The sequence below is a fragment of the Helianthus annuus genome, chromosome 2, assembly GCF_002127325.2.
Source record: "Helianthus annuus cultivar XRQ/B chromosome 2, HanXRQr2.0-SUNRISE, whole genome shotgun sequence".
NCBI classification, from domain to species: domain Eukaryota; kingdom Viridiplantae; phylum Streptophyta; class Magnoliopsida; order Asterales; family Asteraceae; genus Helianthus; species Helianthus annuus.
In genome coordinates, this window is record NC_035434.2 from 133,353,849 (window position 1) to 133,371,414 (window position 17,566).

General features: G+C 36.5%; 1 protein-coding gene and 2 non-coding genes across 3 annotated transcripts; all 3 read left to right on the top strand.

The window, feature by feature from the left end:
* Positions 1-403: 403 nt before the first annotated feature.
* TRNAG-GCC lies at positions 404-474 on the top strand. The gene has a single exon. It is a non-coding gene; the product is annotated as a tRNA-Gly (tRNA).
* A 2-nt stretch (positions 475-476) lies between these two features.
* Positions 477-560, top strand: LOC118490061. The gene has a single exon (XR_004888067.1). It is a non-coding gene; the product is annotated as a small nucleolar RNA snoR114 (small nucleolar RNA).
* A 5,422-nt stretch (positions 561-5,982) lies between these two features.
* LOC110867888 (tubulin beta-2 chain) lies at positions 5,983-10,734 on the top strand. Its single transcript, XM_022116944.2, has 3 exons — positions 5,983-6,464; positions 7,468-7,737; positions 9,839-10,734. The coding sequence occupies exons 1-3, from the start codon at positions 6,071-6,073 to the stop codon at positions 10,519-10,521; spliced, it is 1,347 nt and encodes a 448-aa protein (XP_021972636.1). The 5' UTR covers positions 5,983-6,070; the 3' UTR covers positions 10,522-10,734.
* The last annotated feature ends 6,832 nt before the right edge of the window (positions 10,735-17,566 follow it).

Here is a 17,566-nt window from a genome sequence, read left to right on the forward strand (position 1 = left end):
TCTTCATTGCATTTCCCAATATTCTCTTTTTGTCATTTTTTTAGCATAAATAAGCCAACATCACCACTGCGTATATTTTTTTTACAATTGTTGCCTAAGACGCTAGAGAGAAACACATCCAAGTAGAGAAACCGTAGCGAGAGAAATGTGTTAGTTGTTTTTATATCTTCTTGAACAGTTTTCTATATATGTTGCAAGTTCGGAAAAAAAGGTTTGCGCCTATAAATGTGTTGGAACACTGTAGAATCGAAAGACGTCATAGCTTGGGAAGCTATGATGATTGGGTTGGAGGGCTACTCCTTGATTGTATGAAATTTCCATTGATTCGAGTTCCTCATTAGTTACACAACAATTATCTGTATTTTCATTTGATTAAGAAAAATTTGGCTATGTTCAACATGAAGCACCAGTGGTCTAGTGGTAGAATAGTACCCTGCCACGGTACAGACCCGGGTTCGATTCCCGGCTGGTGCAAATTGCGATGAAGAAATAGCGCTTCATGTGATGTTAGGTCATCACAGCCGTTCGATCATTCGAATAATTCAAGCGCATCTGAGCTTTCTTTTTTCTATTATTTTGTTAAAACTAACTAATAATGTTTTTTTTAATTCCGAATTTAATTTATTTGTGATTTCCGTTCAACTAAAGTTTGTTTGAACTTTTAAACAAAATTTAGAAGTTTTCCAAATAATTTTATATTCTCATTGCCATTTGTATTCTTATTTGTAAAAAAATGTCAAATGCAATGTTCAATATGTGGTTTTTTTTTTTTTTTTTAATTCTCATACTTTAATCTCCAAATTCGGTTGGTCTCGTATCTTCTACCGTGATTTTCTTCGTTTGAACCTATAATCTCCAAATTCGGTTGGTCTCCTATCTTCTACCGTCATTTTCTTCGTATGAACCTACTTATAAGGTGTTGTGAAGTTGGTATCGAACTAACCAAAAACAATGAACAAAAAATATCTATTTATAGGGTGTTGCAAAGTTGGTATCGAACTAACAAAGAACAAAAAAAATGCAATTTTTTATGAACTTTTCTGAATTATTAAACATAGCAACTAAGGGTCTTTAAATACAGAGTAAATTAGAAGTTTTGTTCTTTGTCTTTATACCATTATGAACTTTTTTGAATTATTAAACATAGCAACTTAGGGTCTTTAAATACAGAGTAAATTACAAGTTTTGTCCTTTGTTTTTATACCAAATTTCAAGCGTTGTCCTTTGACTTTAAAATTGACGAGTTTTGTACTTGATATTTCAAAATCTTACACGTTAGAGCACCCGGGGCGCCACGTGTTGTGGACCGTGGAACACCGCCGCCGCCGGAGTTTTTCACGCGTGGAAAAGAAAACGCGTGGCCATGAACACACGTTATTTTGTTACCGTTGTGGGTGTATAAAGAGTCTTGGGAGCCTTCGCCTGATGTAATCTTTTCATCTTAGGATAAGAACCTCAAATTACTGCACCATTTAGCCTTTTTCAAGTATTATGTTTTACATCAAGTGGATTCGAAACCAAAGTGATATCTGTCTTAGATTAATTGTCTTCCTATCTTTTACGTTTATGTCTATGCTTTTATTTATCTTAGTTGATTTTATTTTTATTTGCATCTAATACCTTTATTTTATGATTGAATAAACTACAAGAAAGGTTAGTTATTGAGAGCAACCGTGTCCGTGGATCGATACTTGATTCTTACCTAAACTATACAACGTCACGAGAAGTAGACATGACTTCTAAGTGTAGCTATGTTCAGCGTTATTGGGACCTAAAATTGTTACGTGATCAATAGAACAATAACATTTCATGTTTATCATGATTATGTGGCGGAGTAATAGTTTAATCAAATACAGAATAGTGGCAAGAAGTCATCACAAATTCCTATATCATTGTGTTAAATCTGCAGACTCAAATTCTCCCTCAATAATGGCAAGAAGTCATCACTAATGAACTATCGAACACAAACGAACACGTTACCGAACGTTCACGGACATAAATGAACGAACACACCCTCTGTTCATGTTTGTTCATTTAACTAAACGAACGAAAGTTCTTGTTTGTGTTCGTTTGTTTAATAAACGAACGAACACAAACGAACTTCCCGTCGAAGGGTTCATGAACTCTTCGCCGAACGTTTGGTTCATTTACAATCCTAGTCTTCATCAGTTGTTTCATTAAATGGAACACTTCTTTCTAAAGCTTGAAAATAATTTATGTTAACCAGTTGTTTAGTTTTGGTTAAATCTATTTTTTCTAGGGTTCAACAAGCGTATTAGCCATCTTTTATAAATTTAAAACAACGAATTGTGTTAGAAAATGAAGTGAATTGGATATTTCACAACTAAACAAGTAATACTAACTGGTATTGATTCTATAATATCTCTATTGATTTTCAGCAATGATTACAAATAAGAACTCAAAGTAACAAAGGATAAGTGAAAGAGAAGGGGATGGGAAGATCTGGGATTACAGAAGAGAGATGGAGAAAGAACACACCCAATCTATCAATATTCTCGTTACCTCCATTTCTGAATCTCTCGCTTCATATATCATGTTAGGTAGTGGTGCACAAATCGAGTTTTTTTAAAAACCGGTTCCGGGTATGGAACCGGGTTCGGGTAGGATCGGGTTTTATAAAATCGGGTTTTTTTAAAAACCGGGTCGGGTCCGGGTCCGGGTTTTCTACCAAAAATGTATACCCTATATACCCGGGTTCGGGTAGGGTTCGGGTTGGGTTTTATAAAACCCGGGTATTATAATACCCTATTTTCGGGTTCGGGTCCGGTTCGGGTATTCATCGGGTAGGGTTTGGGTATGCATCGGGTTGGGAAAAAACCCGCACCAGGTATTAAAAAACCCGACCTTACTGGGAAAGACGATGGTATTGACTCGTGCATACCACTCGAACATTGGCGAAACCGACTCGAAAGAAGTGTTGGCGTGAGTGGATTGGTAGTTTGGAACCATACAAACTCATCAAATACGACGTTTTTAATATTATAAAAAAATAATCATAAGATTCGATTCATGATCTAAAAAATCAAAAGAGTTGTGATGAAAATTATTATAAAAGGTTACAACAGTAAGATATAATAAAATAACAACCTCAGAATGAAACTAACTGTTACTTTTACTTTTTTTATGGGAAGTTATTACTTTGTAAAATCGGTTCTTAAAGCGATCATGAGTTCTAACTTCTAAGTAGCGGTGGCAAATATCATTAGCATATATAATCGGGTATAAAAAAAACCCGGTTCCGGGTATTTATAAAACCCGGTTCCGGGTATTTATAGAAACCGGTTCCGGGTATTATAAAAACGGGGTTTCGGGTATTATAAAAACGGGGTTTCGGGTATAAACCGGGTATAAAAAAACCCGGTTCCGGGTTCGGGTTTTAGATCAAATATGAATACCCGGTCCCTACCCTATGGGTAGGGTCGGGTTCGGGTTCGGGTATAGAAAACCCGGTTTTTATAATACCCGGTTCCGGGTTTTTTTCCGGGTCCGGGTTCGGGTTTTTTGTGCACCACTAATGTTAGGTTTACAAAGCCTGTACTTCTTATTGGGCTTACTAAACGGGTTGGGCCCAGACGATTCATAACAGAAAAACCTTTCAAAAAGCTAACACAGATTAATACATAAGAGATACGTTTAATACAACCAATGTTTAAGTTCTTTGACGACATACATTTCTCATGTTTGGGGCACGAGACCAAATGTATAATTTCTTAAACTTAGAGACAAAAAACACAAAAGTAACATATCACATATACTATGCGTATAATTCTTTCAACTGAAAATTAAAATTCACTACATTTATTTTAAGAAAAAAAGAACATTGCGTTAGTATATAATAGATGGCATCTCTATACATGATTGTGTTAGAAAAAGTGGGCACGTGCCCTTTGCAGCCACATAGAAGTTCACTTGTTCCGTACTCCAACCTCTTAGCTTAACAATTACAAAAAAGGTGTGTGCAGCCTTAAGAGTTGTCACTCACTATAGTGCATTTGCATCCAATTGATTTTTCACCACCACCTTATTCTCCTTTACTAAATATTACATGCATTTTATATCTCAAATTTAGAGTTAAATATCATTTTAGTCATCGTGGTTTAGGCTATTTTGGCAGTTTAGTTCAAAGGTTTTATTTTTCGCTTGTGAGTCCAAAAAGATTTCACTGTTACCATTTTAGTCTACTGGGTTAACTTCATCTATTTTTTTTGTTAATGGGAAGGGCAATTCGGTCATTTTATATGACCGAATTGCACAATGGCCGAATTGCCCTTCTATTCACAGAATTACATATAAAATGACCGAATTGCCCCTTTTGATAATAGAAAAAATAGATGAAGTTAACGCAGTGGACTAAAATGACGTCGGTGAAACCTTTTGGGACTTACAGACGGAAAATAAAACATTTATACTAAACTGGTAAAATGACCAAAACTACAGGAACTTAAATGATACTTAACTCTCAAATTTATAAAACTAAACATATTTAGAAGAAAAATGTTGGCACCATCAAAATATAGGTGTTAATAAAAAATTATGAATTTTGTCAATTGTTGTAACACTAACATGTCTCCTATTTCAAGTTGAGGTTATTTATCTATTTGATTAAAACAAGTTCTACTTTTCATTTACGTCTATTTTAATTTAACATTTTCTCCACGGATATCTAGAATGTAAAATTTGACGTTCTATTACGGATCTATAACTCTTGTAGCTATTGTTTTTAGAGTAAATTACTTTTTGAGTACTTATGTTTTAGTGGTTTTAATAAGTTGAGTCTAAAATCAAAATGTTTAACGTCTTAAGTTTCTAGACTCTTTTATTATAACATTTTGAGTCCTTTTGGGTTCATTTTTTAACCATCTGAGTCCAATTTTTTAAACAAAAAGCGACTCAAAACGTTATAAAATGAACAAAATTGGACTTAAAACGTTATAAAATAAACGGCCAGAGACTCAGAATGTTAAACTTTTTAATTTTAGACTCAAGTAATTTACTCTTGTTTTTATTATCATTTAGAGTTTTGAAAATATGATATGTTACAAACATTTTCAACCTAATGCACACAAAACGCTAATTAGCAATTATGAACAATACTTCCTCCCATAAACCCTTAATCAAACTCCATCCATCTCTCATAACTTACACTCATGGAAAATTAAACTAAAAGGTACGTTACAAGTTCAAAACTTTCAACTGTACCTTATCATATCGGTACTGATCAAATACTTCAGTCAAACACTAGTAGCGTTCTCACCACTACCAAAGAAAAGTAAAAAACTAATAGAACCATGCCAAAAAAACAAACCACTAATATTACAAAATATAACCTACTCACAAAAACATCAATGACCTTCCAGTGCATTGGCAGCCCCATGATCTTCCAATGTGGAAGTCACGGATTTGCGTCTCGCTCGAAACAAAATTACTCCGGATTGAGCTAGGAGCTAGGTCAACAACGCCATCTATGTTCGTGAGCAATGGTAACCTTTTGTCATTGAATTCCGTCAGGTTATCAGGCATGAGGCTTTTGTCGATCGTTAAAAAAAATCTAGTCACAAAAGAAATAAAAAATAATAAAAAAAAACTTTAAATCTCCCTCTTAGGTTATGTGTAATGGGGCGCGAGAAACGGCCATAGCGCCGCTATGGCGCCAAGAACACCGCCCCCATGGGCGCTATATTTCAAAACTTGGAGGAGGGCGCCAAGAACATCGCGGCGTTACCTTTTGTTTGTTTAAACATTTGGCCAATCAAAAAATAGAAGAGCTTTTTATATTAATTAATTAAAACTTAAAATTATTAAATAGGTAATGATGGGTAGGGGCTTTATGACTACGGCCTCAAATTGCATAACGCCCCATAAAGCCCCTTGCTGACGTGGCACGACACGTGTCGCATAACGCCCCACAAAGGGCTTTATGACTACACATGGCCTTAAAAAAATCCAACCCCCTCCCATGTTTCCTGCATATAAACCCCCCTCCCATTTCACCTGAAACACACACACTCTTTCACTTACTTCTTCAAACCCTCAAAACCCTAACCAAACCATGAGAGAAATCCTCCACATCCAAGGCGGCCAATGCGGCAACCAGATCGGAGCCAAGTTCTGGGAGGTGGTCTGCGCGGAGCACGGCATCGACTCCACCGGCCGTTACACCGGCGACCAGGATCTCCAACTCGAGCGTGTCAACGTCTACTACAACGAAGCCAGTTGCGGCAGGTTCGTTCCACGCGCCATTCTTATGGACCTTGAGCCTGGTACCATGGACAGTGTCCGATCCGGCCCCTGCGGTCAGATATTTCGGCCGGATAACTTCGTGTTCGGTCAGTCCGGTGCCGGGAATAACTGGGCGAAAGGGCATTACACGGAAGGAGCGGAGTTGATCGATTCGGTTCTTGATGTTGTCAGGAAGGAGGCTGAGAATTGTGATTGCCTTCAAGGTTATGTTTCTTTCTTTCTTTTTTTTTTTTTTCTAATTGTTATTTTAGAATTAATGTTTTCAGAACCGGATCAGATGATGAACCGTGTTACTGGTTTACTGGTCGGATCGGATGGTGAACCATTCCTCTTACTATATTATTGGTGTGAGCGGATGTCAAACCGGTGGTCTTACTGGTTCACTGGTCGGATCGGATGCTTAACCTGTCGTCTTGCTGGTTCACTGGTCGGATCGGATGGTGAACCAGTCGTCCTACTGGTTCACTGATCGGATCAGATGGGAACCGGTAGTCTTACTAGTTCACTCATCAGACTGGACTTAAGAACCGGATGACGTTTTAAATTATATAAAAGTTAAAATTGTGTGTGTATATTTATTATAATACAAATATGAAAATACCTTTTTATGTTTTGGTGTAAATTTGCAATTTTTAATGACATATTAAGTCTTAAATAAATAACATCTGTTTTTTTATTAGTTTGAATAAAAAATGAGATTTTGAAAAAAAATGAAAAAAAAAAAAGTTAGAGAATTGAAAATTCAGTCTGACCACCCGATCCTGTTAATATAGGTGAATTTGCAATTTTAGTGAAGTATTAAGGCTTAAATAAATAAAATGTGGATTTTTTATTAGTGAATGAGGGAAAAATTTGAGATTTTGAACTTTGAAGGAAAAAGATTAAATAAAGTTAAATGAAAATGCGGTCAGGCCACCTGATCCGGTTCATATAGGTGGTAACCAGCCGGTCCGGTTGTGAAAACATTGTTCGGATTTACAGTCATGAGTTATCGTATGTGGATTTATGGAATTTTTTATTTTGTAATCATCTAATATTCAAAATTCTCTAAAACTTTTTTAAAATGAAAACATGATTAGCATAATTCTGAGGTAGCACACATGTATCCAAATTGTTTAAAAGTTATATGAGTTCCTCAGATATGAAGACTTGGTGTATGGGCTATGAACTGAATGTTAGATCTTGTGTTATTTGTATGTGTAACAGGATTTCAGGTATGCCATTCATTGGGTGGTGGCACAGGGTCCGGAATGGGGACTTTGCTGATATCCAAGGTAAGGGAGGAGTATCCGGACCGGATGATGCTCACCTTCTCGGTTTTCCCGTCACCCAAGGTGTCCGACACAGTGGTCGAGCCCTACAATGCCACCCTATCGGTGCATCAACTGGTCGAGAATGCAGACGAATGCATGGTCCTCGACAATGAGGCTCTTTATGATATCTGTTTCCGTACACTCAAGCTCACCACTCCCAGCTGTAAGTTCATCTTCTTCACATATGTAGTCAAAGACGCACAACGTGCTCACCTAGGCGCACATGCACAAATTTCGGCCAAATTCTGCAGAGGAAAAATAACCACATGCTTAAACTGGTCTGGAATATCTAAAAATCATAGCTGTAAAATTCTGCCTAGCCTCCGATTAATCGCTAGTCCCGGTTCACCGAGTAATTTTCATCTGATTGGCTAGCTAATTGCTACGCAGTCAATAGTGGTCAAATCTGGTCATAATCAGCCAAAAATCGTTGGTCGTCTAGCAATTCCGGCCAAGTTCCGGCAAATTCCGGCCAAAACCTGTAAATTTTGGCAATTATTTCTATCTACTTCAAAATTTGGGTCGAAGAAGGCGTTAAAACATGTCTAAATAGAAAAATTACATATAAAAATGTGGGTATATACACATAAAACTGAAAATTACATATAAAATCTAAATCCGATTAATCACTATTCGGTACCCCATAGGCCGACTAGCGCTTAGCGATTCTTACAACACTGCTAAAAATGGCTTGGAACCAGTCTAAAACGCCTAAAAATGGCATGTTTAACGCGCCTTGCTTATAAAGACCCTCGCTTTTTAAGCCCCTGAAGCTTTCGACTACCTAGATAGAAATCACATGTTTCTTGATGTTTCAGAACAATTAGGCATCTAACTAAAGCTCATTTTCTCTGATTTTTGTTAGTTGTGACACATAGAACTATTATTACAATCTTTATTATACTATAAAAGTTTGGTGTAACTTAAGAAAGCAGTTGATCAGATTTCTAGTTGTGATGTAATGAGTCAAATCATAGTGTTGTAGGCTCCAAGTCATGTGGGTCCATGTCATGTGATTCTCAACCTAAGCAAAGATTTTTATTATTTTTTTTGGTGGGCATAAAAACAGTTGTCAATTTCAGCCTTTCACATGGTTGGTTTCTTGATATTACACACAAAAAAATGAAAATAACTTTTCCAACTAAAAGTAGTTTAAAATTAATTAGATCCTTCATTCTTATAGGAAGATTTGGATCTGTTTGTCAGGCATTTGTGTTGCTTGTATTTTTCAGCCAAGAAGGGATAATTTGTTACAGATCTGTCTCTTCAGTGAGAATTTAAGCATCACTTTTATGAGGGGCCATGTGTTTTTAATAAAAATAAGTAATATATTACTTATATTCACACACCCCTCTCCTCTATCTCTCTCTTTATATATACATAGATATATATATATATAGAGATTAGAGAGAGATAGAGTGAAAAAAAGGATGTGAAAATAAGATATAGGGATGTGGGAATAGTGAGAGCCTATATTAAATACAACTATCACTTGTTTTCCAGACACTAGATGGGTCAGATAATTAATTGTATGCACATGATTTAAAGATTCATGTGTTTTTGTTCTTGTGGATTGAGGCATCTCCATTAAGTATCATGTACGGATATTGTACATACCTGACCCCGATACTCGTTACTCATTACTTATCTGGTTAAAAAATAACCTGATGAGATTTTCTGATCTTAAATTTACCCCCGAAACCTACTTGATATATTAAATAGTCAACTACATTTTTAACGTCCTTTAATTTTCAGCAAAATTTCAGGCGTTGTCCATTAGTTAATTAACTAATGAAACTACAACGGATGTCCTTTATGTTTTAGTTTCTTTAGAGCAGATGTCCTTTATTTTGTAATCTTTTTAGGAAGAAGGGACACCGCCTCTAAAGAAATTAGAACATAAAGGACATCCACTGTAATTTCGTTAGTTAAGGGACAACGCCTGAAATTTTGATGAAACTTAAAGGACTAAAATGCAATTTTCCCTAGTTTTAATAGTTCTAAGTTTTAACAATTTCAAAATATTGTTCATTCTATATTTTGAGAATATACAGTATATTTGGTTTTGATGCGGGTAGACGGGCATGTGACTGGTGTCGGGCAAGCAGTTGCATATCACCTAATAACACACCTGTCCAAAACCCGTGAAAAAAAATCTAAACAAATTCCACACGCGAATACCCGTCACGAATGTTTTAGATTTTCCATCAGGATTCAGGTTTTTCTGTCATCCCTAACGATTGTTTTTGTGACTTTTTATACAGTTGGAGATTTGAACCACTTAATCTCCGCCACCATGAGCGGTGTCACCTGCTGCCTCCGCTTCCCAGGTCAACTAAACTCCGACCTCCGCAAGCTTGCAGTCAACCTAATCCCATTCCCTCGGCTCCACTTCTTCATGGTCGGGTTCGCACCCCTAACCTCGCGTGGGTCCCAGCAATACCGCGCTCTCACAGTACCCGAGCTCACCCAACAAATGTGGGATGCCAAAAACATGATGTGTGCAGCCGATCCCCGCCACGGCCGCTACTTAACCGCTTCAGCCATGTTCCGCGGTAAAATGAGCACTAAAGAGGTGGATGAACAAATGATCAATGTACAAAACAAGAACTCGTCTTACTTTGTTGAATGGATCCCAAACAATGTGAAGTCAACCGTTTGTGACATCCCACCAACGGGTCTGAAAATGGCGTCCACGTTTATTGGAAACTCGACATCGATTCAGGAAATGTTTAGGCGTGTGAGCGAGCAGTTTACCGCCATGTTTAGGAGAAAGGCTTTCTTGCATTGGTACACAGGTGAAGGAATGGATGAGATGGAGTTTACTGAAGCTGAAAGTAACATGAATGATTTGGTTTCGGAGTATCAACAATACCAAGATGCAACTGCTGATGAGGAAGGTGAGTACGAGGAAGATGAAGAGGGGTACGAGGAGGAAGAGGCTTGAAAAATATAATGCTAATATGGGTGTTTGTGTCTTAGGTTAAGTTTGGTATAATGGTATATGTTTTGTGGGAGTTTACTGATTGGTTGGTGATGAAGTATATGAGCTTCTATAGAGTGTTGCTTTCTTAAATGTGTGTGTGCTAATGTATTGGTAGTTTACTGTTTTTGAAACATAAAGTATAATATAACAATGAGTGTCGTTATTTATTTTTAAGGGTTTTTTTTTATGTTTATGATATAGCCCTGCTTGCGGTATGCGCATAACCCTTAGGGGGCAAAAGTAAAAGTGCACTAGTTTTAACGATATTTTACTAATTTCATGAAGATAACGTTAAAAAGAGCGGGACGGTTAATAATGCATCATGTGGTGGCGTTGATAGCCGAAAGACAAAGAGGTACATGCATTAATCGGCTTTTGTCCCAATTGCTGAGTGTTATGTGCCTTATGTCCAAGGCTTGATGCAAAACTATTATAGAGTCAGGGGTCTTACCGGAAGCAGCCTCTCTATTCCTACGAGGCAGAGATAAGGCTGTCTACATCTGATACGAACTGTTTTAGAGAGAGATTAGAGAGAGAAGACAAGAAGATTAGCTCACTCAACACTTACTACTTTCATTAACAACTTCTGTTTAAGTACATAATCATTAACTAACTCTTAACTACCTAACATCACTTTAGACATAACTCGTCCCTCAACTGTTCATTATTTACAATACAGACCCCTCACTTATTAATTCCGTATCAATACCCTTCCCTTCAACTGATTTTGACCCCAAAATCAATAGTCAGAATGAAACTCTGGAAATCGAATCATCATCTCCTCCAAATTTTCCCATGATGCATCAGTAACCGGTAAGTCATTCCACTTAATCAGCACCTCCATACTCATCTGATTGTTCTTTTTCACTATCCTTTTATCAATCACGACGGCTGGACTGTAACAAAACCTTGGTTGAACATGTAATGGAAGGATGACCGAATTATCACCATGAGCTGGCTTCAACAACGATAAATGGAAGACTGGATGTAATTGAGCTTCTTCAGGTAAATCCAGTTTATACGCCACTGTTCCCACTTTTTCAATAATAAAAAATGGTCCAAAGTATTTAGGGCTTAGCTTGTGATGTTTGTGATTCCTTAGGGAGTTTTGCCTATAATCCTGCAATTTCAAATACACCTACTGTCCTGCCTCAAATTCCCTTTCAGACCTCTTCTTATCTGCCTTTTGTTTCATTCGATTAGAAGCAATAAGTAGGTGTTTCCTCAATTCTTTAAGAAGTTGTTCCCTTTCCAAACACAACTTATCAACAGCTTCCGCAGTGCAGTCTTTAGGTATATAGGGAACAAATAGTGGGGGTGGATAACCATATAGGGCTTGAAAAGGAGTGGTTTTAATGGCTGAATGGAAGTTAGTGTTATACCACCATTCTGCCAAAGATAGCCACTTGAGCCATGATGTATTGGTGCTCAAAGTCATTGCCCTTAGATAAGCCTCAATGCACCTGTTTACAACCTCAGTTTGGCCATCAGACTGAGGATGATAAGCAGTTGACATAGCTAATTGCACATCATGCATCTTAGTGAATTCTTTCCAGAAATTACTCAAGAATATAGGATCCCTATCACTCACAATAGTCTGGGGCCACCCATGAAGCTTAAAAACATGATCCATAAACAACTGAGCCACTGTCATTGCAGAATAAGGATGACTAATAGGAATAAAATGACCATACTTAGTCAATCTATCCACTACTACCATCACAGAATCCTTTCCATTCACTTAAGGGAATCCACCAATAAAGTCCATTGATATATGAGAAAATACTGACTTTAGAATAGGCAAGGGCTGTAAAAGGCCAGGGTATGCTACATTTTCAGTTTTGACCCTTTGACAGATATCACATGTTCTGATGAACTGTCTAACTTGCTTGTGCACCCCTTTCCATTTGAACATTCCTTTTATCCTTTGAGTAGTTGCATGAACCCCTGAATGGCCTCCCATTCCAGAACTGTGAGACAACTGAATGATATCCTGCTGTAACTTCACATCACTACCTATGACCACTCTATTCCCTTTCATCAACAACTGCCCATCCCATTTATACCCTGGAATAGTTTCCCCTTTGGATAATTTCTCAATCTTCTCCAAAGGCACAGCACAGGATCTTGTGACCAAGAATCCTTAAATCTTTGCAATAATGAGGTATCCAAAGTAGATAATGAAATAGTCAACAATGCAGGCCCAGATACTCTAGATAAAGCATCTGCCACCTGGTTCTCCTTTTCTTCTTTATAGACTATTTCATAGTCATACCCTAACAGTTTTGACAACCAATCATGTTGAAGAGGGGTAGTCAACTTCTGTTCCATGAGATATTTCAAACTCCTCTGATTTGTTTTTATGATGAAGTGGCCACTAGACAAATAATAGTGCCAATGTTTGACAGCATAGATAAATGCCAATAGTTCCTTCTCATACACTGAACATGCTTGCTGCCTTGATGATAGAGCTTTACTGATAAAAGCTAAAGGGTGGTTGTCCTGCATTAATACAGCACTAATGCCTAAAGCTGAAGCATCAATTTCTAAAACAAAAGTCTTATCAAAATACGGTAATGCCAAGACAGGTGGTGAACAAACAGCCTCCTTTAACTTCTCAAAAGCTATTGTAGCTTCTCAGTCCAAACAAAATTATCTTTTTTAAGTAAGGAAGTAAGGGGTTTAGCCAAAATACCATATGATTTGATGAACCTTCTGTAGTAGCCTGATAAACCCAAAAATCCCCTAAGTTGCTTAACATTTGTAGGAACTGGCCACTGTTCAACTGCTTCTATTTTCTTTGGATCAGTAGCAACACCATCTTTAGAGATAATGTGACCCAAATACTCAACAGTGGTTCCCCCAAATTCACACTTTGACGGTTTAGCAAACAACTGATTGCTTCTCAACACCTCTAACACTGCTCTCAAATGTGACACATGCTGGTCCATTGATTGACTATAGATGAGTATATCATCAAAAAACACCAGCACTGATTTCCTCAAAAATTGCTTGAATGTATGATTCATCAGGGACTGAAATGTTGCAGGAGCATTAGTTAGGCCAAAAGGCATAACTAAGAACTCAAAATGTCCCTCATGAGTTCTAAATGCTATTTTGTGGACATCATCTGGAAACATCCTAATCTGATGGTACCCAGATCTCAAATCCAACTTAGAAAAAATCACAGCCTTTCCCAATTCATCCAACAGCTCTTCTATTAAGGGAATTGGATACTTATTCTTCACTGTAGCATCATTCAATTTCCTGTAATCTATACACATCCTCCAGGATGCATCTTTTTTCTTCACTAACACAACTGGGGCTGCAAATGGACTAGAACTACCCTGAATCACCCCAGTATCCAGCAGTTCTTTAGTCATCTTCTCAATTATGTCTTTCTGTGCAGCTTGATATCTATAAGGTTTCTGATCAATAACCATTGCCTCATCCTTCAACCTTATCTTATGATCAAAAGGCCTAGCAGGTGGCAAGGTAGTAGGAACTGCAAAGACATCCTGGAATTCCTCAATTAAAGCTTTAATGGCTGCATGGTCATATCTTGAAAGTTTCATACTATATCTCCTAATGGTGACAACAATTGAACCCCCAAAACCATGTCATAATTTGCCAAAGGTAATACTAACACATCTGCTTTCATCCACAACCCTTGCATCTGCCATTGAAAACTTGAACACATCTGTCCACACATTAACTGTGACCCATTAGCTACCCCAACTTTCATGCCTTCAATACTTTGCAAAGGACAGTTTAGCTTCTTGGCCAATTTTTCATCTACAGTAGAAACTCGATAAATTAATACTCGATTATTTAATAAACTCTCTAAGATAATATTTTTTGCCGGTCCCGACTCGAGGATAGGGTGCTAATTAATAATTCGCTAAAATTATAAGATAATACATTTTTGATAATTTCTTTAGATCCCATATAAAATATAAATTAATAATTCCTTATATATAACATATTACATTCGCTAAAATTATAAGATAATACATTTTTGATAATTTCTTTAGACCTCATATAAAATATAAATTAATAATTCCTTATATATAGCATATTACATGAATGATTTATGAAGGTTTCTTGAAAAATGACTCAATTGTCTTTTGTTTTTTGTTGAAATCAATTTCCCCTTGAATCTCGTCTCTAATTTTCCTTAGCATGGTAAGAACTTCTGGTGTTGTTTTTTATATAGAAAATATTTTTAATGTCCATAAAGTGACACATTGAACACAAGAAGCATAATAAGGTGGGAGATTGAAGGTTTCTTTCAAATTGGGCCGTTCATTTGATATACATGCATTGTATACAATAATTAAGTGGAAGCTTGAAAGGTGTTTGTAAACTAAGTATTCTACTATAAATTAATAAAATATTAATTAATATATAAATTAATAATTATTAATTTATCGATTAATTAATAACTCTTTTAATTAATAAATTTTGGTGTTCCCAAGTGTATTATTTTATAGAGTTTTTACTGTATAAAGTTGTGAGTGGAACCAAAATCAATCAAAATTTGTAATGGTTTGGTGCCCAAATTTCCTACCACTTGCATAGTAGAGAATGAGGGAATTCCAATGAGAGCATGGATAGAAATAAGTGGGTCATTCAGTGTGGTATCTATGACTTGTTCTTGCCTAATAATGTCAACGAATTGTTCCCCTTCTTCATTCTCCTGTTGACCATCATCTTCCCCACTCCAAACTTCCAATACATACAACTGTTTATTGGGACATTTGTGAGCAAGAGTGAACTTATCATTGCACCAAAAACATTCTCCTTTGGCTCTTTTGGTTTCTATTTCTTTACTAGTGAGCCTTTTGGTAGTAAACTTTTGATTTGCTGGTGGGTTGGGTAATAAGGGTAAATGAGAAGTATTAACAGGTGGTTTAAAAGTTGACAAGGGTTTAGGGTTGGCCACAAAATTTGATGAGGTAGGCTTAGAATTGAATAGAGTTTTGTACTGATTTTTGACTCTTATCATTAGCCAATTTTTGTTTCTTGGTCAACATATAAGCTTCTTTCATAGTTTTAGGGTCAAACATACTAACTGGACCTGCTAACTCAGGTTTAAGACCCCTAATGAAGAGACTAATTGCATACTCTTCTGCAATTGTGACCCTTAACAGATTTTCATCAAACTCATCACAATATGTTTCTAAATCCCCAGTTTGAATAGTAGATGATAACAAGCCCATAGCATCTTTAAACAACTGAGTAGAAAATCTGTCTATTATAGTTCTACCATATTCTGCCCAAGGAATACTAGCAATGGGTCTAGTCTTAGCAAAGTTATTATGCCATTTCATAGCCTTACCTTCCAAATTGATGACTGCATAACGAACCTTGTAAGCTTCTGGGGTGTCATCCACATCACAGAAATGTTCACATTTACACACCCATTCCTCCACATCCGTTGGTCCATTATACTTTGGAAATTCAATCTTTCCCAATCTGAACAGCCTATCCGTGGACCTGTTGATTATTTCTTGATTGGTTGAAGTACTAGTATCATCTGTATTGGTGGGGTTAGCCAGTTTTTCCAGCAACTTCTTGATATCAGCAAAAGTATGCTCTGTTTTCTCCATGAAAGCATCAAATTTCAATAATTAAGTTGTATGATCTTTCAATGTCTTTTTGATTTCAGCTTGACTCCGAGTTTTCATCCTGAATTTGTCAACTGAATTGATGAATCTGAATGAAATTTGGGTTAGAATTGCTCGAACAATGAACAATCCTGCGTTGAATTGAACTGAATCAATCGAACAATTGATTGATTCTGCTGAATTGAACGGACAAATCAATCAAACAATTGATACAGACCCCTCCTCTTATTAATTCCGTATCAACATCTTACCCTCCTCAGACCCTATCTTATCTTTGCTATTGGTGAGATTTACTGAGTCTGTTGATGATGTTTCTGATAACATGTTTGGTTGAATAATGAATAGAATAAATGTTACCATTTTATTGATTTTGATATAGCGTCCAAATTCAACCAAAACATAGAATTTTAAGATATAAAGTTGGGTATTTCATAATTCTCTTATACACTATAAATATTGCATATTAAGCAAAAAGTATCTACTAATTTATGTACCTATGTTAGTGAACGTAATTTGATTAGAGTATATGTTGAACATATGGATAGAAAGAAAAGATGAAGATTGAGTGGCATTGAGGTTATCTACTAATTAACAATCTTTTGAGATAAAGTTTCAACTTCAAGACGACTTTATGTTTGTTTTTTATTAAAGTGTGTAATAATATATTGTGAAATATTGGTAGGAATGGTTTGTGTTTTTATTTTAGTTTGTTGGTAATTAAAGTGTGGTTGGTATGTGTGTTGGTAGGTGGACGGTGATCGTCTAATTTTTTCTTTTATGAAAATTGTCATAATAAGTTTTTTTCCACACAAATTACAAGGGTGAGATTTGTTTGTCATATAAAATTAATGGATAGCATTAAGGTGAGATTATACTTTTAGTAAACATAATAAAAAACTATATTATAAATCTCTCTAAGAAGTTGGTATGGGTGCTCGACGGTGAACAGTTTCTTCTGGTAGTGTGTGGGGACTCTTCGATTAGTTCCTCGGAACAATCTTTAGGAGTCCGTTCATCCTTTTAGGTTAACTTTCTCCCATTCGCTCCACTCCTTTTCTTAGATATTGTTTTTTTTTTCAGTATGGATGAGGGGAATGGCGGAGGTACATGGAACGGCGTGATTCACAAAAAGAAAGCTAAGAATAAAGGAATCAACGAAGACAGAAAGTACGAAGGAAATATAACCAAATTCTTCATCTCGAATCTCCCTTTGGGCCGTAACACATGGGATATAGCAGGCTTCGTCAAAGTCTTTGGCGAAGTTTCAGGGGTTTACATCGCTAGGAAAAAAGATAAAGAAGGAAGACGCTTCGGATTCATTAGTTTCAAAGACGTGGCTGACGTGAAAGAGATGGAGCGGGCTCTTAATGGAAAGA